Source organism: Trichosurus vulpecula, chromosome 6 (genome assembly GCF_011100635.1).
Source record: "Trichosurus vulpecula isolate mTriVul1 chromosome 6, mTriVul1.pri, whole genome shotgun sequence".
Lineage (NCBI taxonomy): Eukaryota > Metazoa > Chordata > Mammalia > Diprotodontia > Phalangeridae > Trichosurus > Trichosurus vulpecula.
The window spans coordinates 283,511,887-283,539,272 of record NC_050578.1 but is presented as its reverse complement, the minus strand read 5'-3'; the positions used below and the strand labels follow the sequence as shown (position 1 = coordinate 283,539,272).

Sequence of the window (27,386 nt, the reverse complement as noted above, 5' to 3'; positions counted from 1 at the left end):
AGGATCCGAAGTAGGCAGGCTTACTCACTTGCTCTGGGCAATTTTAGCAGCATGGTTTCCTCTGATGTCTTCTTCTACATTGCCCTCTTTCCACACGAGGGAGCCCCCTTAACTTCCTTTACTAACTTGAAGATACCGATGGACAACCTCGGGACTAAATGTCTAAGATGATCCCCTGGCCAGAGACAATGTTGAGGCTTCCTTAGAGTTCCAGCCTCATGGCAAACATGTTTTTTTCCTCTGCAAAACTAATGTCACATTAATTGGGGGAGGGGAGGGTAGATAACCTCATTTTCAATTATCCACTTTCTTCTAAAACCCTAGATCATCATTTTACATCTCGAGGACATGGAGCTACGACAGCAGTCCGACCAGGAACTGGCTTCACTGTGGAACATTTCGCAACTTCTCTGCCAATGACAGTCCCAACTGCAACTGGTTTCACTGCAGAACCTTTCACGACTTCTCTGCCGATGACAGTCCCGACTGTAAAAAGGGTGAACACAGAACCATTCACTGTTCCTGCTACAGGCACTGGTGGTACATCAACAACTACTTTTCAAAGTGTCAGTACACCTGGCATGAGATCTGAAACCACGAAGTGTGTTGAAGACGTTTGCACTTGGTCTCCTTGGCTAGATGTCAGCCACCCAGGCACTGGAGAGAACAGTGGCGATTATGATACCCTGCAGAACATCAGAGCAGAGGGCTACAGAGTATGCAGATCCCCCAAGGAGGTAGAATGCAGGGCTGCTGAGTTCCCTGCGGTGCCATGGCAGGAGCTCAACCAGACTGTGGAGTGCAGCAGAACGCAGGGTCTTATCTGCCACAATAAGGATCAGGCATCTGGAAAATGTGACAACTACCAGATCAGAATTCTATGCTGCTTTTCTCAACCATGTCCACTCCACCATGTCACAGCTTTCACAACAGAACCACATCCTAGAAGCGCAATTACACATGGCATAATTATTTCAACAGCTACAACACCAGAACCCAAAGGAATCTCAAAGAGTCACCAGACCAAATCCACGCCCTTTCGATCAACAAAGGAAACTGAGACAAGAACGGGAGCCTCTCCTTCCCCAGGGAAACCGGAAACAAGCAGTCAATCTCCTGCTGCCACAGCAACATTGGTTACAATGGTATCAGTGACCAAATCATGTGTAAAAGAAGTCTGTGAATGGACGAAGTGGATAGATGGGAGTTATCCTGAATCAGATATAAATGGAGGAGATTTTGATACCTTTAAGGATTTAAGGGCAAAAGGATACAAATTTTGTGAGGTCCCGACCGAGGTGGAATGCAGAGCTGTGAGCTTCCCCAACACACCTTTGAAAGACCTGGAGCAGAATGTGACTTGTAGCAAGACAGAGGGGCTGCTGTGCCTGAACAAAGATCAGCTCCCGCCCATATGCTACAACTATGAAATCCGCATCAAATGTTGTTCGGAGAAAAATGTGTGTGGTCAGACAGAACAGACCACCCAAACAACTGAAATATCTCCTACAAAGACTCCTGGCCCCCATGGAGGATACACAATTAGCACAGAACACAAACCGACAGGGACTAAAACCTGCCAGCCACAGTGCTCATGGACCAAGTGGTTCGATGTGGATTTCCCATCTTCTGGAGCCAATGGTGGAGATGATGAAACATACAACAACATCATGGCGAGAGGAGAGAAAATCTGCCACAAGCCGGACTACATCACCCAGCTTGAATGTCGTTCAGAGACCCACCCTGAGGTTAGCATTAATGAAACAGGCCAGGTGGTAGAGTGCAACCCTGACTATGGACTCATCTGCAGGAACCAGGATCAGAAGGGGAAATTCAAGATGTGTTTTAACTATGAGATTCGTGTACTGTGCTGTGAGCCCATGAGAGAGTGCCCCGTCACTACTGCTACCTCACCAACTACTCCAATAACCGCAGCGGTCACCACAAAGCAAAGTCTGGAGACCACCTCCCATGTTGTGGCCACCACAACAACCTCACCTGAATCTTCACCTCCAACAGGAACCACCTCGTTTTCCACTCCACCTGAACGAAGGAAGCCATCCTCACCTCACACAGCCACAACCCCTAGCACATTTCCAAACACTCTCACAACCACAGCAGTCACCACAACACCAAGTCTTGAGACTAACTCCCATTTTCTGGCCACCACAATCACCTCACCTGAGTCTTCACCTCTAATTGCAACCACCTCAGTTTCCCCTCCACCTGAACGAAGGAAGCCATCCTCACCTCACACAGCCACAACGCCTAGCACATCTCCAAACACTCCCACAACCACAGCAGTCACCACAACAACAAGTCTTGAGAGCACCTCCCATTATGTGGCCACCACAATCACCTCACCTGAGTCTTCACCTCTAACTGCAACCAACTCATTTTCCACTCCATCTGAACGAAGGAAGCCATCCTCACCTCACACAGCCACAACCCCTAGCACATCTCCAAACACTCTCACAACCACAGCAGTCACCACAACAAGAAGTCTTGAGAGCACCTCCCATTATGTGGCCACCAAAATCACCTCACCTGAGTCTTCACCTCTAACTGCAACTACCTCGGTATACACTCCACCTGAAAGAATGAAACCATCCTCACCTCACACAGCCACAACCCCTAGCAAATCTCCAAATAGTCTTACAACCACAGCAGTCACCACAACACCAAATCTTGAGACCACCTCCCATGTTGTGGCCACCAAAATCACCTCACCTGAATCTTCTCCTCCAACTGCAACCACCACGGTTTCCACTCCACCTGAAAGAATGAAACCATCCTCACCTCACATAGCCACAACCCCTAGCACAGCTACCCAATCACCAGCTCCCAGCTGCCAGCCACAGTGCTCATGGACCAAGTGGTTTGATGTGGATTTCCCATCTTCTGGAGCCAATGGTGGAGATGTAGAAACCTACAATAAGATCATCAGAAGAGGAGAGAAAATCTGCCATAAGCCAGAATACATCACACGGCTTCAATGTCGAGCACAGAACTATCCTGACATTAACATTGAGAAAATAGGCCAGGTGGTAGAGTGTAACCCTGACTATGGACTCATCTGCAGGAACCAGGATCAGAAGGGGAAATTCAAGATGTGTTTTAACTATGAGATTCGTGTCCTGTGCTGTGAGCCCATGAGAGAGTGCCCCGTCACTACTGCTACCTCACCAACTACTCCCATAACCTCAGCGGTCACCACAAAGCAAAGTCTGGAGACCACCTTGCATGTTGTGACCACCACAACAACCTCACCTGAATCTTCACCTCCAACAGGAACCACCTCAGTTTCCCCACCACCTGAACGAAGGAAGCCATCCCCACCTCACGCAGCCACAACCCCAAGCACATCTCCAAACACTCTCACAACCACAGCAGTCACCACAACAACAAGTCTTGAGACCACCTCCCATGTTGTGGCCACCACAATCACCTCACCTGAATCTTCTCCTCCAACAGCAACCACCTCGGTTTCCACTCCACCTGAAAGAATGAAACCATCCTCTCCTCAAATAGCCACAACGCCTAGCACAGCTACCCAATCACCAGCTCCAAGCTGCCAGCCACAGTGCTCATGGACCAAGTGGTTTGATGTGGATTTCCCATCTTCTGGAGCCAATGGTGGAGATGACGAAACATACAACAACATCATGGCGAGAGGAGAGAAAATCTGCCACAAGCCGGACTACATCACCCAGCTTGAATGTCGTTCAGAGACCCACCCTGAGGTTAGCATTAATGAAACAGGCCAGGTGGTAGAGTGCAACCCTGACTATGGACTCATCTGCAGGAACCAGGATCAGAAGGGGAAATTCAAGATGTGTTTTAACTATGAAATTCGTGTACTGTGCTGTGAGCCCATGAGAGAGTGCCCCGTCACTACTGCTACCTCACCAACTACTCCAATAACCGCAGCGGTCACCACAAAGCAAAGTCTGGAGACCACCTCGCATGTTGTGGCCACCACAACAACCTCACCTGAATCTTCACCTCCAACAGGAACCACCTCGTTTTCCACTCCACCTGAACGAAGGAAGCCATCCTCACCTCACACAGCCACAACCCCTAGCACATCTCCAAACACTCTCACAACCACAGCAGTCACCACAACACCAAGTCTTGAGACTAACTCCCATTTTCTGGCCACCGCAATCACCTCACCTGAGTCTTCACCTCTAATTGCAACCACCTCAGTTTCCCCTCCACCTGAACGAAGGAAGCCATCCTCACCTCACACAGCCACAACGCCTAGCACATCTCCAAACACTCCCACAACCACAGCAGTCACCACAACAACAAGTCTTGAGAGCACCTCCCATTATGTGGCCACCACAATCACCTCACCTGAGTCTTCACCTCTAACTGCAACCAACTCATTTTCCACTCCACCTGAACGAAGGAAGCCATCCTCACCTCACACAGCCACAACCCCTAGCACATCTCCAAACACTCTCACAACCACAGCAGTCACCACAACAAGAAGTCTTGAGAGAACCTCCCATTATGTGGCCACCAAAATCACCTCACCTGAGTCTTCACCTCTAACTGCAACTACCTCGGTATACACTCCACCTGAAAGAATGAAACCATCCTCACCTCACACAGCCACAACCCCTAGCAAATCTCCAAATAGTCTTACAACCACAGCAGTCACCACAACACCATATCTTGAGACCACCTCCCATGTTGTGGCCACCAAAATCACCTCACCTGAATCTTCTCCTCCAACTGCAACCACCTCGGTTTCCACTCCACCTGAAAGAATGAAACCATCCTCACCTCACATAGCCACAACCCCTAGCACAGCTACCCAATCACCAGCTCCCAGCTGCCAGCCACAGTGCTCATGGACCAAGTGGTTTGATGTGGATTTCCCATCTTCTGGAGCCAATGGTGGAGATGTAGAAACCTACAATAAGATCATCAGAAGAGGAGAGAAAATCTGCCATAAGCCAGAATACATCACACGGCTTCAATGTCGAGCACAGAACTATCCTGACATTAACATTGAGAAAATAGGCCAGGTGGTAGAGTGTAACCCTGACTATGGACTCATCTGCAGGAACCAGGATCAGAAGGGGAAATTCAAGATGTGTTTTAACTATGAGATTCGTGTCCTGTGCTGTGAGCCCATGAGAGAGTGCCCCGTCACTACTGCTACCTCACCAACTACTCCCATAACCTCAGCGGTCACCACAAAGCAAAGTCTGGAGACCACCTTGCATGTTGTGGCCACCACAACAACCTCACCTGAATCTTCACCTCCAACAGGAACCACCTCAGTTTCCCCACCACCTGAACGAAGGAAGCCATCCTCACCTCACACAGCCACAACCCCAAGCACATCTCCAAACACTCTCACAACCACAGCACTCACCACAACACCAAGTCTTGAGACCACCTCCCATGTTGTGGCCACCACAATCACCTCACCTGAATCTTCTCCTCCAACTGCAACCACCTCGTTTTCGACTCCACCTGAAAGAATGAAACCATCCTCACCTCACATAGCCACAACCCCTAGCACAGCTACCCAATCACCAGCTCCCAGCTGCCAGCCACAGTGCTCATGGACCAAGTGGTTTGATGTGGATTTCCCATCTTCTGGAGCCAATGGTGGAGATGACGAAACATACAACAACATCATGGCGAGAGGAGAGAAAATCTGCCACAAGCCGGACTACATCACCCAGCTTGAATGTCGTTCAGAGAACCACCCTGAGGTTAGCATTAATGAAACAGGCCAGGTGGTAGAGTGCAACCCTGACTATGGACTCATCTGCAGGAACCAGGATCAGAAGGGGAAATTCAAGATGTGTTTCAACTATGAGATTCGTGTCCTGTGCTGTGAGCCCATGAAGGACTGCCCTGTCACCACTTCTATATCACCAAGTATTCCCATAACCTCAGCAGTCACCACAAAACAAAGTCTGGAGACCACCTCCCATGTTGTGGCCACCACAATCACCTCACCTGAGTCTTCACCTCTAACTGCAACCAACTCATTTTCCACTCCACCTGAACGAAGGAAGCCATCCTCACCTCACACAGGCACAGCCCATAGCACATCTCCAAACACTTTCACAACCACAGCAGTCACCACAACACCAAGTCTTGAGACCACCTCCCATGTTGTGGCCACCACAATCACCTTACCTGAGTCTTCACCTCTAATTGCAACCACCTCAGTTTCCCCTCCACCTGAACGAAGGAAGCCATCCTCACCTCACACAGCCACAACGCCTAGCACATCTCCAAACACTCTCAAAACCACAGCAGTCACCACAACAACAAGTCTTGAGAGCACCTCCCATTATGTGGCCACCACAATCACCTCACCTGAGTCTTCACCTCTAACTGCAACTACCTCGGTATACACTCCACCTGAAAGAATGAAACCATCCTCACCTCACATAGCCACATCCCCTAGCACAGCTATCCAATCACCAGCTCCCAGCTGCCAGCCACAGTGCTCATGGACCAAGTGGTTTGATGTGGATTTCCCATCTTCTGGAGCCAATGGTGGAGATGTAGAAACCTACAATAAGATCATCAGAAGTGGAGAGAAAATCTGCCATAAGCCAGAATATATCACACGGCTTCAATGTCGAGCACAGAACTATCCCGACGTTAACATTGAGAAAATAGGCCAGGTGGTAGAGTGTAACCCTGACTATGGACTCATCTGCAGGAACCAGGATCAGAAGGGGAAATTCAAGATGTGTTTTAACTATGAGATCCGTGTCCTGTGCTGTGAGCCCATGAAGGACTGCCCCATCACCACTTCTATATCACCAAGTACACCCATAACCTCAGCAGTCACCACAAAGCAAAGTCTGGAGACCACCTCCCATTATGTGGCCACCACAATCACCTCACCTGAGTCTTCACCTCTAACTGCAACCACGTCGTTTTCCACTCCACCGGAACGAAGGAAGCCATCCTCACCTCACACAGCCACAACGCCTAGCACATCTCCAAACACTCTCACAACCACAGCAGTCACCACAACAACAAGTCTGGAGACCAGCTCCCATATTTTGTCCATCCCAATTACTTCCACTACATCTTCAAGTATAAGCACAGGGCCATCAGTTTCCACTTCACCTGCAACAACAAGGCAGCAGACAAGGATGGGAGCCTCTCCTCCCCCAGGGACACCTGAAACAAGCAGTCAATCTCCTGCTGCCACAGCAACGTCGGTTACAATGGTATCAGTGACCAAATCATGTGTAAAAGAAGTCTGTGAATGGACGAAGTGGATAGATGGGAGTTATCCTGAATCAGATATAAATGGAGGAGATTTCGATACCTTTAAGGATTTAAGGGCAAAAGGATACAAATTTTGTGAGGTCCCGACCGAGGTGGAATGCAGAGCTGTGAGCTTCCCCAACACACCTTTGAAAGACCTGGAGCAGAATGTGACTTGTAGCAAGACAGAGGGGCTGCTGTGCCTGAACAAAGATCAGCTCCCGCCCATATGCTACAACTATGAAATCCGCATCAAATGTTGTTCGGAGAAAAATGTGTGTGGTCAGACAGAACAGACCACCCAAACAACTGAAATATCTCCTACAAAGACTCCTGGCCCCCATGGAGGATACACAATTAGCACAGAACACAAACCGACAGGGACTAAAACCTGCCAGCCACAGTGCTCATGGACCAAGTGGTTCGATGTGGATTTCCCATCTTCTGGAGCCAATGGTGGAGATGATGAAACATACAACAACATCATGGCGAGAGGAGAGAAAATCTGCCACAAGCCGGACTACATCACCCAGCTTGAATGTCGTTCAGAGACCCACCCTGAGGTTAGCATTAATGAAACAGGCCAGGTCGTAGAGTGCAACTCTGACTATGGCCTCATCTGCAGGAACCAGGATCAGAAGGGGAAATTCAAGATGTGTTTCAACTATGAGATTCGTGTCCTGTGCTGTGAGCCCATGAGAGAGTGCCCCGTCACTACTGCTATCTCACCAACTACTCCAATAACCGCAGCGGTCACCACAAAGCAAAGTCTGGAGACCACCTCCCATGTTGTGGCCACCACAACAACCTCACCTGAATCTTCACCTCCAACAGGAACCACTTCAGTTTCCCCTCCACCTGAACGAAGGAAGCCATCCTCACCTCACACAGCCACAACCCCAAGCACATCTCCAAACACTCTCACAACCACAGCAGTCACCACAACACCAAGTCTTGAGACCACCTCCCATGTTGTGGCCACCACAATCACCTCACCTGAATCTTCTCCTCCAACTGCAACCACCTCGGTTTCCACTCCACCTCAAAGAATGAAACCATCCTCACCTCACATAGCCACAACCCCCAGCACATCTCCAAACACTCTCACAACCACAGCAGTCACCACAACAACAAGTCTTGAGACCACCTCCCATGTTGTGGCCACCAAAATCACCTCACCTGTATCTTCTCCTCCAACAGCAACCACCTCGGTTTCCACTCCACCTGAACGAAGGAAGCCATCCTCACCTCACACAGCCACAACCCCAAGCACATCTCCAAACACTCTCACAACCACAGCAGTCACCACAACACCAAGTCTTGAGACCACCTCCCATGTTGTGGCCACCACAATTACCTCACCTGAATCTTCTCCTCCAACTGCAACCACCTCGGTTTCCACTCCACCTCAAAGAATGAAACCATCCTCAACTCACATTGCCACAACCCCCAGCACATCTCCAAACACTCTCACAACCACAGCAGTCACCACAACAACAAGTCTTGAGACCACCTCCCATGTTGTGGCCACCACAATCACCTCACCTGAATCTTCTCCTCCAACTGCAACCACCTCGGTTTCCACTCCACCTCAAAGAATGAAACCATCCTCACCTCACATAGCCACAACCCCAAGCACATCTCCAAACACTCTCACAACCACAGCAGTCACCACAACACCAAGTCTTGAGACCACCTCCCATGTTGTGGCCACCACAATCACCTCACCTGAATCTTCTCCTCCAACTGCAACCACCTCGGTTTCCACTCCACCTCAAAGAATGAAACCATCCTCACCTCACATAGCCACAACCCCAAGCACATCTCCAAACACTCTCACAACCACAGCAGTCACCACAACACCAAGTCTTGAGACCACCTCCCATGTTGTGGCCACCACAATCACCTCACCTGAATCTTCTCCTCCAACTGCAACCACCTCGGTTTCCACTCCACCTCAAAGAATGAAACCATCCTCACCTCACATAGCCACAACCCCCAGCACATCTCCAAACACTCTCACAACCACAGCAGTCACCACAACAACAAGTCTTGAGGCCACCTCCCATGTTGTGGCCACCACAATCACCTCACCTGTATCTTCTCCTCCAACAGCAATCACCTCGGTTTCCACTCCACCTGAACGAAGGAAGCCATCCTCACCTCACACAGCCACAACCCCAAGCACATCTCCAAACACTCTCACAACCACAGCAGTCACCACAACACCAAGTCTTGAGACCACCTCCCATGTTGTGGCCACCACAATCACCTCACCTGAATCTTCTCCTCCAACTGCAACCACCTCGGTTTCCACTCCACCTCAAAGAATGAAACCATCCTCACCTCACATAGCCACAACCCCTAGCACAGCTACCCAATCACCAGCTCCCAGCTGCCAGCCACAGTGCTCATGGACCAAGTGGTTTGATGTGGATTTCCCATCTTCTGGAGCCAATGGTGGAGATGTAGAAACCTACAATAAGATCATCAGAAGAGGAGAGAAAATCTGCCATAAGCCAGAATACATCACACGGCTTCAATGTCGAGCACAGAACTATCCTGACATTAACATTGAGAAAATAGGCCAGGTGGTAGAGTGTAACCCTGACTATGGACTCATCTGCAGGAACCAGGATCAGAAGGGGAAATTCAAGATGTGTTTTAACTATGAGATTCGTGTCCTGTGCTGTGAGCCCATGAGAGAGTGCCCCGTCACTACTGCTACCTCACCAACTACTCCCCTAACCTCAGCGGTCACCACAAAGCAAAGTCTGGAGACCACCTCCCATGTTGTGGCCACCACAATCACCTCACCTGAGTCTTCACCTCTAATTGCAACCACCTCAGTTTCCCCACCACCTGAACGAAGGAAGCCATCCCCACCTCACACAGGCACAGCCCCTAGCACATCTCCAAACACTCTCACAACCACAGCAGTCACCACAACACCAAGTCTTGAGACCACCTCCCATGTTGTGGCCACCAAAATCACCTCACCTGAATCTTCTCCTCCAACTGCATCCACCTCGGTTTCCACTCCACCTGAAAGAATGAAACCATCCTCACCTCACATAGCCACATCCCCTAGCACAGCTACCCAATCACCAGCTCCCAGCTGCCAGCCACAGTGCTCATGGACCAAGTGGTTCGATGTGGATTTCCCATCTTCTGGAGCCAATGGTGGAGATGATGAAACATACAACAACATCATGGCGAGAGGAGAGAAAATCTGCCACAAGCCGGACTACATCACCCAGCTTGAGTGTCGTTCAGAGACCCACCCTGAGGTTAGCATTAATGAAACAGGCCAGGTGGTAGAGTGCAACTCTGACTATGGCCTCATCTGCAGGAACCAGGATCAGAAGGGGAAATTCAAGATGTGTTTCAACTATGAGATTCGTGTCCTGTGCTGTGAGCCCATGAGAGAGTGCCCCCTCACTACTGCTACCTCACCAACTACTCCCATAACCTCAGCAGTCACCACAAAGCAAAGTCTGGAGACCACCTCCCATGTTGTGGCCACCACAATCACCTCGCCTGAATCTTCAACTTTAACCGTGAGCACCTCGTTTTCCACTCCACCAGAACGAAAGAAACCATCCTCACCTCACACAGCCACAATCCCTAGCACATCTCCAAACACTCTCACAACCACAGCAGTCACCACAACACCAAGTCTTGAGACCACCTCCCATGTTGTGGCCACCACAATTACTTCACCTGAATCTTCTCCTCCAAGTGCAACCACCTCGGTTTCCACTCCACTTGAAAGAATGAAACCATCCTCACCTCACACAGCCACAACCCCTAGCAAATCTCCAAACACTCTCACAACCACAGCACTCACCACAGCATCACATCTTGAGACCACCTCCCATGTTGTGGCCACCAAAATCACCTCACCTGAATCTTCTCCTCCAACTGCAACCACCTCGGTTTCCACTCCACCTGAAAGAATGAAACCATCCTCACCTCACATAGCCACATCCCCTAGCACAGCTACCCAATCACCAGCTCCCAGCTGCCAGCCACAGTGCTCATGGACCAAGTGGTTCGATGTGGATTTCCCATCTTCTGGAGCCAATGGTGGAGATGATGAAACATACAACAACATCATGGCGAGAGGAGAGAAAATCTGCCACAAGCCGGACTACATCACCCAGCTTGAATGTCGTTCAGAGACCCACCCTGAGGTTAGCATTAATGAAACAGGCCAGGTCGTAGAGTGCAACTCTGACTATGGCCTCATCTGCAGGAACCAGGATCAGAAGGGGAAATTCAAGATGTGTTTCAACTATGAGATTCGTGTCCTGTGCTGTGAGCCCATGAGAGAGTGCCCCGTCACTACTGCTACCTCACCAACTACTCCCATAACCTCAGCAGTCACCACAAAGCAAAGTCTGGAGACCACCTCCCATGTTGTGGCCACCACAATCACCTCACCTGAGTCTTCACCTCTAACTGCAACCACCAAAGTTTCCCCTCCACCTGAACCAATGAAACCATCCTCACCTCACACAGCCACAACCCCTAGCAAATCTCCAAATAGTCTTACAACCACAGCAGTCACCACAACACCAAGTCTTGAGACCACCTCCCATGTTGTGGCCACCAAAATCACCTCACCTGAATCTTCTCCTCCAACTGCAACCACCTCGATTTCCACACCACCTCAAAGAATGAAACCATCCTCACCTCACTCAGGCACAACCCCTAGCACATCTCCAAACACTCACACAACCACAGCAGTCACCACAACACCAAGTCTTGAGACCACCTCCCATGTTGTGGCCACCAAAATCACCTCACCTGAATCTTCTCCTCCAACTGCAACCACCTCGGTTTCCACTCCACCTGAAAGAATGAAACCATCCTCACCTCACATAGCCACATCCCCTAGCACAGCTACCCAATCACCAGCTCCCAGCTGCCAGCCACAGTGCTCATGGACCAAGTGGTTCGATGTGGATTTCCCATCTTCTGGAGCCAATGGTGGAGATGATGAAACATACAACAACATCATGGCGAGAGGAGAGAAAATCTGCCACAAGCCGGACTACATCACCCAGCTTGAATGTCGTTCAGAGACCCACCCTGAGGTTAGCATTAATGAAACAGGCCAGGTCGTAGAGTGCAACTCTGACTATGGCCTCATCTGCAGGAACCAGGATCAGAAGGGGAAATTCAAGATGTGTTTCAACTATGAGATTCGTGTCCTGTGCTGTGAGCCCATGAGAGAGTGCCCCGTCACTACTGCTACCTCACCAACTACTCCCATAACCTCAGCAGTCACCACAAAGCAAAGTCTGGAGACCACCTCCCATGTTGTGGCCACCAAAATCACCTCACCTGAGTCTTCACCTCTAACTGCAACCACCAAAGTTTCCCCTCCACCTGAACCAATGAAACCATCCTCACCTCACACAGCCACAACCCCTAGCAAATCTCCAAACACTCTCACAACCACAGCACTCACCACAGCACCACATCTTGAGACCACCTCCCATGTTGTGGCCACCAAAATCACCTCACCTGAATCTTCTCCTCCAACTGCAACCACCTCGGTTTCCACTCCACCTGAAAGAATGAAACCATCCTCACCTCACATAGCCACATCCCCTAGCACAGCTACCCAATCACCAGCTCCCAGCTGCCAGCCACAGTGCTCATGGACCAAGTGGTTCGATGTGGATTTCCCATCTTCTGGAGCCAATGGTGGAGATGTAGAAACCTACAATAAGATCATCAGAAGTGGAGAGAAAATCTGCCATAAGCCAGAATACATCACACGGCTTCAATGTCGAGCACAGAACTATCCTGACATTAACATTGAGAAAATAGGCCAGGTGGTAGAGTGTAACCCTGACTATGGACTCATCTGCAGGAACCAGGATCAGAAGGGGAAATTCAAGATGTGTTTTAACTATGAGATTCGTGTCCTGTGCTGTGAGCCCATGAGAGAGTGCCCCGTCACTACTGCTACCTCACCAACTACTCCCCTAACCTCAGCGGTCACCACAAAGCAAAGTCTGGAGACCGCCTCGCATGTTGTGGCCACCACAACAACCTCACCTGAATCTTCACCTCCAACAGGAACCACCTCAGTTTCCCCACCACCTGAACGAAGGAAGCCATCCCCACCTCACACAGGCACAGCCCCTAGCACATCTCTAAACACTCTCACAACCACAGCAGTCACCACAACACCAAGTCTTGAGACCACCTCCCATGTTGTGGCCACCACAATCACCTCACCTGAATCTTCTCCTCCAAGTGCAACCACCTCGTTTTCCACTCCACCAGAACGAATGAAACCATCCTCACCTCACACAGCCACAATCCCTAGCACATCTCCAAACACTCTCACAACCACAGCACTCACCACAGCACCACATCTTGAGACCACCTCCCATGTTGTGGCCACCAAAATCACCTCACCTGAATCTTCTCCTCCAACTGCAACCACCTCGGTTTCCACTCCACCTGAAAGAATGAAACCATCCTCACCTCACATAGCCACAACCCCTAGCACAGCTACCCAATCATCAGCTCCCAGCTGCCAGCCACAGTGCTCATGGACCAAGTGGTTTGATGTGGATTTCCCATCTTCTGGAGCCAATGGTGGAGATGTAGAAACCTACAATAAGATCATCAGAAGAGGAGAGAAAATCTGCCATAAGCCAGAATACATCACACGGCTTCAGTGTCGAGCACAGAACTATCCTGACATTAACATTGAGAAAATAGGCCAGGTGGTAGAGTGTAACCCTGACTATGGACTCATCTGCAGGAACCAGGATCAGAAGGGGAAATTCAAAATGTGTTTCAACTATGAGATTCGTGTCCTCTGCTGTGAGCCTATGGATTCCTGTCCTTCAGCAATGCCAAGCTCAAGTTCTCCACTAACCATTTCCATGAGTACTTTAGCCACAACCCCTTCTCCATCTAGTTCGTTCCCACCAGCCCATGTTTCTACAATCTTCACCACCTTACCTCCACATTCAAGTTCATCTTGTTACTGTTTCGTGTCTGGGAAAGTCTATCAATCTGGTAAGTACCTTTTAAAGGAATTCTTATTTCTCACTTCTTTTTACTTCTGGTACTCCCTAATCCCTTTGCTTCCATTCCTTTTATCCAGTCATCCACTGGAATCTCAGGGTCCTTCTACTTGCCCTCCCTTCCTTCCATGGCTCCCCCTCAAGGCTGCAAAATAACTTCCAATGGCCAAAGAGCCTTATCCTGGCTTATGGAAGGTCTGAGATCCATCCTCTTTCTTGTCTTTCCTGGTCTCTTTGCTTTTACAGTTGTATCAGCATGAAGGAAACATTCCATCAAGCGATAACAACCAAATCAAGTCCGATGAGTAGTAGCCCTTAATTCCATCTACTTTTCCCAGTACACTTTCATTTAAAGCTTGATTTTTGTTTCACAGGAAGTTCCATATACAACCTGACAGACAACGCAGGAAATTGCTACTCTGCTGTTTGCAACAAAGACTGTAGTGTGAAAAGGATAGCAGAAACATGTCCCACTTCAGCTCCTACTCCAGTTCCACCCACATCAGCACCAACAGCTGCATCAGCATCCACAGCCACAGCCATAACCACTTCACCGTCTGTCCCCATTTTGTCCTCAGCATCTTCGTCTTTCTCTCCAGTTACACCAACAAAATCAAGAGATTGTCAGAATGAGGTACCGCCCAGAAAAGTGAGTTGGCTGTCTCCTGCCTTTCTTCTCCTTTAGCACAGCAGGGACTGACCTTTTGGGGGGATGGTTTCAGGAGTTGAATGCAGGCATTTTCCAAAGTTCTCTTAAATTATTCAGGAATTTCAAACTGGAGTGTCTGGGAAGATCGTTACAAGAAATAGAGAAGTGGAGAGGGTAATTTGACTTTGAGGAAAATGGTAGTTTTTCAGTATGCTGAGTTAGAAGTAATGGGTGAACACTGGAGGGAAAAAATTTTCTGAGGAGGGAGGCCAGGCCCACAGATACAGATACAGATGTGGGAATCATTCCCTGGACCTGGAAAGGGTCTAAGGCAGAACTTGGAGCTAAGCAAAGCTAACAGTGAGTACTGGAGACAGACCCATTCCAATCCACGTGAACGGCTCCACTTCTCTACTGGAATAGAAGAGATGCTCTACTAGTGGGATTTTTTAATTCTTTTTTTTGGAGGGGGGAGGGCAGGGCAATTGGGGTTAAGTGACTTGCCCAAGGCCACACAGCTAGTAAGTGTGTGTCAAGTGTCTGAGGCTGAATTTGAACTCAGGTACTCCTGACTCCAGGGCCCATGCTCTGCTCACTGGGCCACCTAGCTGCCCCCTACTAGTGGGATTTGTAACCAGATTTCTAGAGGCCCCCAGGAACTTGATGACTGCCTTATGTGCCTTCTCTGAAGGAGAAACATGGGGAAATGTGTAGTGTCTTCCTTTCTGAACAGCAGACTAGAGAAGAGTCCTGAAGTCAGTCACCTCAGGAAATCGTAGGGGCTACTACCCCCAACCCTCTTCTGGGCCTTCACTTGAGCTTCAAGACCCTAGCTCCAAATCCGTGTCCTTTCTTTCACAGAAAGGAGAGACCTGGTTAACACACAAGTGCAAGAAAGCCACCTGTGAGGGTGATGATGTGATCACACTAACACCTGTGAGCTGCCCTGCGGTAACAGCGGTGTCCTGTGCTAATGGCTACCCTCCTGTGAAGGTCTATGATGACACTGATCACTGCTGCTACCATTATGAGTGTCAATGTGAGTGACTGTGAGCATGGAGCCCAAGCTGACGGCTCCACAGTGAGTTGGGGCCAATGGAGGAGGTGTCCGGGGTGCTGAATTGAGGTGCCTACAGGTTTTTCAGCAGCATGCAGAGAGCAGAGCTTAGTGCCTAATGAGCCAGAATAACTAATCTAAGAGGAAGCTACTCTCTCATTCCATGCCCTGCTGCTCCTTCCCTTCTAGCACTCACCAGTGGCTGTGTGCAGAGGCAGCGCCTCTCCACCTTCCCTCGAATAGAATGTGCCTGGCATCATTTGTGTCAGAAGCAGGTCCTAGGTTCAAAAATCCCAGTTATTGCTCGGGCTGATGTGAAGAGCATTGAGAAAAGGTCTCTAAATCTTTGAAGGATTTGAGAAAAGAGGACCCACTGTTTGTTTCCAGCTGCCCTGAGGGTGGGGCACACAGGTACTTGCCATAATCAGGAATGTTGTGTTTAGAAGCTAAAGGATATGCGTAGAGGACCTGTGTGTCAGGAGAGAGCCTGGCCAATGGCTAGGGAATGGGTTTGGTGCAGTCCAGTTGCTTGGACTGTGAGCTTCTCACTATGTACACTAGAACACAACCAGTCAGCAGAGGCCAAGAGCATGCCCCTGAAGGGTAGCACAGGCTGGCCATGAGCCCTCATCATGAAGGGTCACTGAGGGCTTACACGCTGTTCACTGGCCTCCTTCCACCTCCTCCTCTTGCCAGGTGTGTGCAGTGGCTGGGGAGATCCTCACTACATCACCTTTGATGGTATCTACTACACGTTTTTGGACAACTGCACATACGTGCTGGTGCAGCAAATTCACCCTGTCTATGACCACTTTCGGGTGCTCATTGATAATTACTTCTGTGGTGCCCAGGATGGCCTGTCCTGCCCTCGGTCGATCACTGTCGAGTATAAAGACAATCGTGTCGTGCTCATCCGGACTTTGGTCCATGGAGCAATGGAGAATGAGGTGGGAAGGGCTTCTTTTCCCTGGGGAGGTCTCAGCCATGCAGGAGGACCTGGTGCTGCCTGCTCATTTGAGCTGCTTCTTGGTGTCCTGGACTCTCGATGGGAGGCAGGAGGGGGGCCCAGAGCACAACACAGAATGATAGTATAGCCCTGCCCAGCAAGCAGGACTCTCAGCAAGGCACATGCCCAGTGATGTGGCAGAAACAAGCTGGGGAAGAGCAAGAGACAAGGTGTGGTTCATTCTTCCCCTCCTCCTTCTTCTCCTTGCGGGTGGAGTTGAGCCTGGGCCCTAAAGGCTCTGCCAGCTCAGGAATGAACATGGCTCAGGAAGGCTCCATGTGGGACTGTGGTGCAGAGAGGTCCCACACAGATTCCTTTTCCCAAGGTTGGGGTGGCAGCACCGAGTGGTTCACATGTGCTGGTTTGTGTAGCCTGCCAGACTCTCTGGTCTCACTCTTTTCCCCAGGAGGTGTTTGAATGAGGTAGAGGGGCTGGCACTGGGGGAGGAGCCATGTCCAGTGGAAGGCAGTGGTGGGGGCAGCCACACCTGAGCCCAGTCCCTCTGACTCATTGTTATTAACTATGCCCTGCCCCCAGATTATCTTCAACAACCAGACTGTCAGTGCAGGGTTCAAGAAAGATGGCATTGTGATCTCCACCCTGGGCATTCAGATGTTTGTCACCATCCCAGAGATCAGTGTCCAGGTCATGTTCAGTGGGCTGCTCTTCTCAGTTGAGGTGCCTTTCACCAAATTTGCCAACAACACAGAAGGACAGTGTGGTAAGTGCCCGGGTCTTCATGGCTTCATCCATGTGCCCACCCCTAAAGGAAGAACAAGTCCTGGGGCATCTCTGCTAATGAGCCATTTGGCTGGACTTGGGCTGCCAGGCTGGCTAGGTATCTGTCTGGGCTTGGGTCCAACACCTCTTTGAAGGTAAGCTTGAGAGGAGACCCTGAAGCCTCATGCCCTCACTTTCCCAAGAAAGTCTCAGGGAATTAGCAGCTGAAGCCCTCGTGGGAACATTATCCTAATTTTGTTTCTAGGGCCAGAGATAAAACAGGGTAACTGAGGCAGGTTGACTTGCTTGAGGCTTGTGGGAGTATTGAGTCAGGACCTAGGTGTCCTGGCTTCCATTACAGGGCTCCCTTCAGGCCCTGCTGCCTCCAGATAACCAGACTGGGCCTCATAAAAAGTGCTTTGCCATCTCTGGGCAGGTTTCTCCTGGGCTCTTAGTGACCCTACACACTCTCCTGCAGGGACATGCACGGATGACAAGAAGGATGAATGCCGCCTGCCTGATGGGAAGATCGTATCCTCTTGCTCTAAAATGGCCGGTTCCTGGAAGCACCATGTGCCCAACCAACCTTACTGCAATGGACCTTCCCCCACCCCCACCCCCACGATTCCTTCCCATACCACGCCCAAGTCGTGCCCGCCCTCTCTTCTGTGCAAGCTGATTATGAGCAAGTGAGAAACCGAAGGGTCCAGAAAGGAGCTTGGGGACCCAAGAGCTCCACATGGGCTCAGGCAGGAGGAGCAGGAGGTCCAATTTCTGCTCCCCTTGGGAAAGAGCTCTCTAAAACCTGGGGCTCCCCAATCAGAGTGATTGGTCTGGTCAGGGAGTGAGCCCCCTGCTCCCCAGCAGCAGCCTCCAAAGTGAGATCTGTAGATGTTTCAGAGGGTAGTTGGGCACTGGGTGGGAGCAGTGGGTGGGTAGGGATTACTGAGGTGTGTATGTCACAGTCTCAGAGGCACCTCAACTAGGTGTTAGTGTGAGGTTTGAAAGGGTTTATTGAGACTGAAGGGAACCAGTGGAGGAATGAATCAGAGCCATGACAATCCTGAGGAGAAGCTTAGAAAGAACAGGGCAGGGAAGAGGGGGAAGTGAGCTGTTGTGCCATCCTACAGGTCCAGCCCTGAAGTTAGTCTGACACATGTAGACTGAGCCAGAGGCATTTGGTCCCAGTGGCTTGGTTCCATTGGTTGCAGGAAGGCTCTGCTAACCAGGTTCCCTCTGCATGGCCTGACCTGGGGCCATATGAGTCCAGGCTTCCCTGGGCACCCCCATGATACCATCAATTGCTGACTTCTGGCTTCTCTTTTTAAAGGGTCTTTGAATCATGTCATCATGTCATACCACCAGAGCCCTACTTTGAGGGTTGTGTGTATGACCAATGCCATGTCCCTGAGGGCAGGGTATGGTGCTCAGCCTTGGAGCTCTATGCATCCCTCTGTGCAGCACAAGGCGTGTGTATCGACTGGAGGCGCGAGACCCAGGGCCAATGTCGTGAGTGATCCTGCTTTGTTCCTGTGGTTGGATACAGGAAATGGGGGTCCAAGGAAAGGTGGAAGGCTTGGGAAGTTCATCCCATCACTGGACACAAGGGGGGAGTAACTCTAATGGCTCCATTTAGAGATAAGGGAAGGGGCTTGTCTAAGGTCACAAGGTCAAAGATGGCCAAGTTAGGCTCTAACCCAGACTCCACATCCAGCCATCTGTCCCGTGCCAGCAGCCTCTCCGGCTCTCACTCAGTCCTTTGGCATCGGGCATCTATCAAGGCCATGAGTCTAAAACACAAAGATGTGTGAGAGGCAGCTACTACCACATATGATGTGGTGATAAGATCAAGATCGGAAATTAGAGTCCACCCCCCTCATTTTATAGTTGGGGAAAATGAATGGCTATGGTCTCATGGCTAGGAACCCATGCCAAAGCCAATATTTCTCTGACTGAGCATGGGGTATTAGGGAAGTGGGGGAGGAAAATGAGGTGAGGGTTTTGGCTGTGGCAGAAGTTTGGGGTTGAGAGCTCTGGAGCTGGGATTGGCAAGCTGAACAGTCTTCTAGGAAGAGCAAAGGATGGACAGAGGGCACCGGGCTGGGGCTCCACATGGGTTTGGAAAGAGTCAGGGTTCAGCTCTTAAGGGAGTGAGCGTTCCAAGGCTTTACCTCCTCAGTGCAGTCTCCCCCTTCTCATATAGCTCTTACCTGTTCTGGTGACAAAGTGTACCAGCCGTGTGGTCCCATCTACCCGCCCACCTGCCAAAATCCTCAGGGAAGCATCAACACCAGCCTCATGTAAGGAGCTGAATTAGGTCTGCAGACACCTGACTCCACCCTGGTTCTCCCACTTCCCATTTGTGGCATTTCCCAGGCTTGGTTCCCCATTTTGAGTTTGTCAGAAGATGGTCCACCTCTGTCTGCTTCTATCGCCACCCCCTCGCACCCGATACAATGCAGCCAGGCTGTTGGTTTCCCCATTGGGCCTGGCATGGAACCAGGGCTGAGAGGGATTGAGCTGAGATATGACTCTCTTTTCCCCTAGCTTTGTGGATGACATCAGCCTAGTAACAGAAGGATGCTTCTGTCCCAATGGCACCACCCTCTTCAGCTCCAGCTCCAATATCTGTGTGCCAGCCACGCCATCTGAGTGTGGACGTAAGTCATGCGCGTGCACCCCCATGGCACAAGCCTGGAACCCCAACTAGATGGGGCTCAAGAGGGCATCTAGATCAGCCTCCAAGCCGGTGGCCTCCGGACAATGTGGCTGGTCTCTTGAAGGGTAGGTTTGGGTACATGAGAAGGCCAAGAAGCTTATCCTCGGCCAGGTGGTGTGTGCAGTATGGTCCGCCCTGGGGTTATCTCGGCCCCGTTGGGGTGCTTCCATGAAGTTCTTCTCCCCCACAATAAGAATCAGTGGGAATTGGGAAGTCCTGGAGGGTTGAGGGCTGCCCTCTGTAAACAGGGACCCTGCCCACAGACAACCTCTCTTTTTCTTTCAGCCTGGTGTACGGGCCCCAATGGAGAGCCTGTGGAGGTGTGTATTTCTGTGGCAGGCAGAAGTCCTGCTTCTAGCAGGAGAGCCCAAGGAAGGAAGGTTGGGGAAAGCTCCTTCTGCCTGGAGCTGCTGGGGGCCCAGGGCTCATAGTCCTTCCTGGCCATGCTCTGCCCCAGCTTCCTGCTCCACTCTGATAAGAGAAGAATGGTGGGACCATCATGGCCTGCAGATAGCATAGGCCCCTTTCCCAGGCCACCCTGGGCCAGCCCTTCCCATTGTCCTTGCTCTGGGCTTGGTGCCCTCTGAGGTAACACTGACAGCATTTCCAGGGGTGAGACGTTGAGTCTGCCTTCCTTAGTCTGTTCCTCGGACTTGCATAGCAGCGGTCTGGAAGGTGCAGGCCTGTGGGGCTGCCGGGACAGTCAGCCAGCCTGGCCCACAGGCACTTTCTGTTCTGGGCTAGGGATTCAGGAGTGTCTCCAAGTCAGTTCATATCAACAAGTATTTCCTATGTGCCAGGCACTGGGCTGAGCTCTAGCACTACATGTACAAACAAAGAGAAAGACAGTCTGTCCTCGGGGAGCTTCCATTCTAATGGGGGAAGACAGCTGAAAAGGGGAGGGGGGAGGTGCCTGTGTGGAAAATGGGGACAAAGCCCCGAGAGGTGAACGAGGGATGGTTGGCCTGGGTCCTTTTCGAAATGGAGGTTCTGGGAGGGTCAGCTGTGGGAGAAGGGACCATAGAAGGATATTCCAGGGTGAGGCCCCAGACAACACAAACTGGGGCAACAGTGGAGAGGGAGAGCTGCCTCAGGAGGCGGTAGGCTCCCCTCGCTGGAGGTCTGCAGGCAAAGGCTGCACAGTCACTCATCAGACATGATCCAGAGCTGGGGACTGGCCCCCAGTCTTCTGAGGTTCCTCGGAAAAGGTCTGGAGAAAGGCAGAGAGCTCACCACTGGGCTCCCCTCTGTTCTTGCGCAGGGTAGACAATCAATGTTCCTTTAATTGAATCAGGACAGAGAGCAGCCTTCTGAGGAAAGAAGGCTGCCTTCTGCCAAGATAGTCCTTCAGGCTGGCCTGGCAGCTGCTGCCCACCTCCACTTGCTCCTCCCTGAGTGTCCCCAGGCAAACTGCAGAGCCTCACAGCTGGCTAGTGCTTGTTCAGGCCGAAGGCAGTAGGGATAGAGCCCGCTGGCAGTAACCCTGGCCCTGACTCTTGCCTTGCTTCCTAGCCTGGGGCAGTGGTGTCCTCAGGTCCCTGTGAGACATGCAGCTGTGTCCCTGATGGCAACCCTGACAGCAAGACCAATGTCATCAAATGTGAAGCCAAAGTCTGTGACACCCACTGTAAAGTGGTGAGTCTCCGGTTGCCCGGGCACCTCCTCTGGGGGGGGCAGGGAGCCTGGCCGTGGCTGAGGGAGCCTCACCTGGCACTCCTCCACCACTTGTGCCCTAGGGTTCCAAGTACCAAGAGAAGCCGGGTCAATGCTGTGGCGAATGTGTACAAGTGGCCTGCGTGGTGCACACCAATGACAGCTCGGTGCATCTGGTCCAGGTAAGTGAGCCAGGCCCACTGGACTCCCTTCCTCTCTCCCCCCAGCTACAGACTCAGCAAACCTCTTCTCTGTGGGCAAAAGTGCCCTCCCATGCCTGGGCTCCACGGGTGGGTGTATTTCAGTCACAGGGTTGGTAACGTCAGATCTTGGAGGCAGAAGCCCACCTGCCAGTCAAGCAGGGAACCAGACACCCGTTCTAGGTATGAGTTAGGATCAGGGAGGGCCGGCCACTAGGTTCTTACCCTCAAGGAGCTCCCAGTCTCAAGGGAGAGGAATATAGACACAGAAGGCCATGGTACTGCACACCCACAACAGGGGTCTGAGAGGCCAGGGGCTCTGATGGATGGGGGTAGGAGGGCCCCTTTGTCATCACTCATAGGGAGATTTTCCCAAACTGTGGACACCAGGAGTGTGGCCATGGAAGGTGGAGCAGGCAATGGTCTCTATGCAGGCTGCCCCACCCAGGGTCTGCAGGCTGTGACTCAGGTCTCTGGCAGTGGAGGAGACAGGACTGGCTAGGGCCAAGGGCTGAGCTATCCACACTCTGACCCTCGGACTCTCTACAGCTGTGGTTCTGTAAAGTTGGCATCAGACAGAGTCCTCAGGCTTGGCATAGGCTCCTACTTTTGAACCTGAGGACAGGGCACATACCTGTCCATCCCCATAATCTCCCCCTACCATGCTGTGCCAGTCAGTCAGGAGCCTTACACGCAGTCGGGGCTTAGTGAGGGGATGATGAATGAAGAGGTCCATGGCCAAGGAAAGGGGAGGTTGGGGCAGCCTTGTCCGGTGCTGCTGTCCACAGTGGGGAAGCCCTGGACCCAGGGCTGGGCACACAGGAAGTGCTTCATGAAGAAATGCTCACTGACTGGATGACTATGACTATGGCCAAGTCTGACTGGTCATTCCCTGCCCCTTTTCTTGTCCCTTCCAGCCAGGGGAAACCTGGTCTAGTCCTGGGAATAAATGTATCCAGTATGAATGTGAAGAGGTCAATGGCCAGCTCATTTTGGTGACTATGAAGAAGGCCTGTCCCCCTACCCACTGCTCCTCGGTAAGCTGGGAGAGGGCTCACTTCCTTTCACCCCCAGGGAGCGAAAGAGCCCATAGACAACAACATCCAGGGCCTCCCCCACGGCCCAGGACCCATGTCCTGTCATGGCTGAGGCGGGGGCTGGGGGTGTCTAGGGTTGGGAGCTGTGAGAAGCCTCCTCCTTCCCTTGGACTACCTTGGGGCTGAGCTAGACCCCAGCCTGTCACAGTCTGTCCTCTCCTGGAGGCTGCTGGGGCCTCCCCTCCCCTCTTCACCCCTGAATCTCTAGAGAGCCAAACAATGTCCCATTAGGGCCGAGACTCTGGGTAAGAGGAGGGCAGAGGAGGCCAAACAGAGGGCAAGACCGATGTGCTCCTGTCTGGTGTCCCACTGGGCATGGGCTGTGTATGACTTCTGTCTCCACCCCCTCCCCACACCCCCCCATGCCTGGCACAGGACCAAGTCTTCAGGAGCGAAGATGGTTGCTGCTTCGTGTGTCCGCCGCCCGCCCGTAAGTGAGCCTCCATTCTCCCTTCTCGGCTGCTGGCCCTATCTGGCTTCCCCTACGAGAGGCTGAGGCAGGGGGGTGGTCGGGAAGGCAGAGGGGGGCAAAGTCCTCCCCAGAAGCCAGATAGAGCCACGCAGGAGCCCTGGGGCAAGGCCCCACCCTCCAGACCTCCCCCGCCTGGTCAGGTCCCTCTGTGTACCTGCATGTAGCCCCTTTCTTGGCCCTCCCTGCTCCTGGAAGGTTGTGACCCTGGATGTTTTGTCTCTGCTTTGAAGAGATTGACCCTTGTACCGTGGGCCGTCACACCCAAGTCATCCGCAAGGGAAACTGCAGCTCCCCCACCCCACAGGAAGTCACCTACTGCCAGGGAAACTGTGGTAACACCACATCCATGTGAGTGCCTCTCCCCCAGCTGCCTCCCCCTCTCTCCCCCTGCGCACACAATGAGGGATCAGCTGGGCTCCCCACTGCAGGGGGCCTGGGAGGGGGCAGCTGTCATCTGGGAACCTCAGTGGCAGACCCCTCCCCCCACCCCAAGGAATGAAGGGGGAGAGCAGGCCTGCAGGGTGCAAACCAGGCTGGAAAAGCAGGGCCTGGCCAGAGGGCTGGAGCAAGGGTCAGTGAGAGGCCCAGAGACAAGAGTGGAGGGGGGAGAGGGCCAGAGCTGAGAGCAGACAACCCCTGGGCAGGTCGGAGCCCACGGGCTAAGGGATCATGGTGTCAGAAGAGCCAGAGGCTCTCCCACCAGCTTCGTGACCCTGGCTGAGTCCCTTCCCCTCTCCAGATCTGTCCCATTCTCGATACAAGGAGGGGGCTAGTCTTGGTGGTCTCCCAGGTCAATTCTAGCTCCAGCTGCTTGATGGGTGGGCTAACCCAGGAGCAGTAAGGTGCTGTGGGAATGGAGAGGAGCAGGGGACATGGTGTGCCCAGAAGTGGCCATAGCGAGTGTAGCTTTGAGAGTACTTTATGGACGCGATCGTATGGAGCCCCCCGAAACCCTGGCAGGGCATCCCTACCGCTGTGCTCACGAAGGGGTTGGACATCACACAGCTCGGAGGGGTGTCAGTGATGGGCTTAGAACTGAGGGCTTTCCCGATTCCAAGAGCCATACCTTTCCTTGTACCCCACATTGGCCAGACCAGGGGATATGTCTCTCTGTGTGTGTTTATGTGTGTATGCTTGTGTGTACCTATGTGTGTGCATGTGTGTGTGTGCGTGCACATGTTTGTGTGAATGTGTGCGAGCAGACCCAGGGAAGGCAGGGGTGCCCAGATCTGGCTCTGAGAAGGCTCAGCTGAGGGCCCTCCTGGGGACCCGAGGCCCCAGCTTCATCCCCACACCTGCTTCTCCCCCGTAGCTACTCCTTTGAGGCCAGCGTGATGGAACATCGCTGCCGGTGCTGCCGAGAGCTGAGGACCAGTCAGAGGAACGTGTCCCTGAGCTGCCCAGATGGTTCCAGCCTGGTCTTCGCCTTCACCCAGGTGGAGGAGTGTGGCTGCCAGAGCTTGCGATGTGACCGCCTGGCCATGGAGAGCAGTGAGAGCGAGGACGAGTCCGCCTCGAGTCAGGAGCAGGAGCTCGAGCAGAGGCAAAAGCAGGGAGCCGTGGCTCGCCGGAAGGAGCAGACCCTGCGCTGGAGAAGAGCTGCATCTGGCTCCCAGCCCCAGAGATAAAAGGGCCCCAGGACTGCTTTGGGCAAGGGCTGGGGACAAAGCCCCCACACCCCTGAACCCAGCCTCCCAGACATCTCTGTTCCCTCCTCATTTCAACTTCCACTACCGACATACATAGCTTCAGCTTTTTTGGGGCCACTCCCCAATGCTTCAGGGTTACAGCAGTTTCCCACCTTGCCACCTGCAGCTGGTCCTGTCCAGCTAGAATGCCAGAACAAGCAGATGGCTGGCAGGATGAGGAGCATCCTTTAGCTTCCTGGGCAGCCAACAGGGGAAGCTGATGCTGTCCGGGTGTCTGGGGCCCCACTGCTCTGGGCTTTCCCCATGGTTCTCCAGTTGGGTTTCCATGCCCATCACTGGGCCCAGCAGCACTGACTGTCACAAGCACTGATCATCCCCTTTGGAGCCCCTAAGACCTGGCCCTTCCCCCCCTTGCCCAGCAGCTGCTGCATATCTGTTGTGTTTACACCTGTCCCCACCACCACACCCCCATGGCCCAGCTTTGCATCCTGAGAGGCCAGCCAGTGTCTGTGTGGCCAAAGTCCTTCTGAGACCCGTTTGAAGTCAGGTAGCAGGGGGTCTCCTAACAGAATTTGGGAAGCCTGAACTGTCTCTGGCTCTGGACTCTTTCTCCTCTAGAGAGTGGGGTGCCAGGCTTGCCTCTGCTCCCTGCCCTCGTCCCTGGCCTGGCTGGGGCTCTGACTGGGGGCAGGCACCACCAGGATCCCTTCTCCTCATCCAAAAATGTTCACCTGATTGATTAGAAATAAACCTTCAGCATTTTTCAGTCTGGGTCCTGGCCTGATCTGTCCGTCTCCAGTGAGCAAACCACCTGGGAGTGTGAGGGCTCCCCTGGAATGCTCCTCCCCACACTGCCTCATCCCTCCCCAGGGAGCCACGGGGAGAGACCCAGGGCATCACTTACTCGTACCCACAATGGCATTGATGTTTCTGGAAATAGTTGGGGTGGTGCAAGCTTACACCAGGCTGAGAAGGCTGAGGGTGGGCTTCTGGAGTGAGCGGCTTCATGCCTGGATCACTGTTCCAGGCCAGCTGCTAGCCCTGGGCACGACAGGGGAGCAAGGAGGGGCTTCTGAAGCCCCCTGAGGCCCAGAATGCAAACGACTCCCCTGAGATCACACAGGCAGCCAGTGGCTGGATAGGGATTGGCAGCTGGAGAAAATTGGCCCTGGTTTAGCTGCAGGGTCTTGGGACAGACAGCCATGAACTTTCGAGAAGGGGTAGGCAGGTGAGCAGGAGACCTAACCTTGAGGGAGTGAAGAAAGTCTGTCCTTGCAGAGTAAAGAGAGAATTTTGGATCTGGAAAGGCATTGGGGGCCACAAGCAGGAGTCCTCCTGGTAGAGTTCACTCAGCCTCCCTCCGAACATTGCCGAGGATGGGGAGCTCACTACCTCACCAAGCAGTCTATACAGGGAGTGCTCTAATTGTCAGAAGGGGGGACGCATTCTCTGGGACTGAGGAGGAAACACACTCAGAGAAGAGAAAGAGGCTTGCCCAGGGTCACCCAGTGGCTCGTGTGTAGTATGAGGGCAGAGTTTATAATTTCAAAGAGGATCATACGTATGTCTGAAAGGTTCGGAACCGCCGGATATAAGGAATTCTCAAAGTAGGAGGCAGAAGAATCAAAGCATATATTTAAGCTCCACAGTAACAAACCCACAAACCAGCATCCCCATTTTGATATATTGATCAAAAGCCTCCAGGTCCAATAAGTACGCCTCACAAGAGTAACCAGGAGGCCACAGAGAAGCATGATGGTGTAAAGCAAAATCATATACATGCTTCCCCTCTACGGTAAAAAGATTATCCACTGGCCTCAAGTCCTTGCTCAGCACT

The 27,386-nt window shown here is 52.2% G+C and overlaps 1 protein-coding gene across 1 annotated transcript in view; it reads left to right on the top strand.

The window, feature by feature from the left end:
- The window catches only part of MUC5AC (mucin 5AC, oligomeric mucus/gel-forming), a 48,180-nt gene extending 22,652 nt beyond the window's left edge, over positions 1-25,528 (top strand). The window contains exons 32-49 of the mRNA XM_036765329.1: positions 451-4,497; positions 5,344-6,110; positions 6,231-14,319; positions 14,702-14,976; positions 15,838-16,015; positions 16,730-16,980; positions 17,577-17,760; positions 18,238-18,448; positions 19,090-19,268; positions 19,963-20,059; positions 20,307-20,419; positions 20,764-20,798; positions 21,991-22,113; positions 22,215-22,313; positions 23,249-23,368; positions 23,804-23,858; positions 24,131-24,248; positions 25,213-25,528. Coding sequence (XP_036621224.1) covers positions 451-4,497; positions 5,344-6,110; positions 6,231-14,319; positions 14,702-14,976; positions 15,838-16,015; positions 16,730-16,980; positions 17,577-17,760; positions 18,238-18,448; positions 19,090-19,268; positions 19,963-20,059; positions 20,307-20,419; positions 20,764-20,798; positions 21,991-22,113; positions 22,215-22,313; positions 23,249-23,368; positions 23,804-23,858; positions 24,131-24,248; positions 25,213-25,528 — 15,257 coding nt within the window. The remainder of the gene's footprint in view (positions 1-450; positions 4,498-5,343; positions 6,111-6,230; positions 14,320-14,701; positions 14,977-15,837; positions 16,016-16,729; positions 16,981-17,576; positions 17,761-18,237; positions 18,449-19,089; positions 19,269-19,962; positions 20,060-20,306; positions 20,420-20,763; positions 20,799-21,990; positions 22,114-22,214; positions 22,314-23,248; positions 23,369-23,803; positions 23,859-24,130; positions 24,249-25,212) is intronic.
- Positions 25,529-27,386: the final 1,858 nt, after the last annotated feature.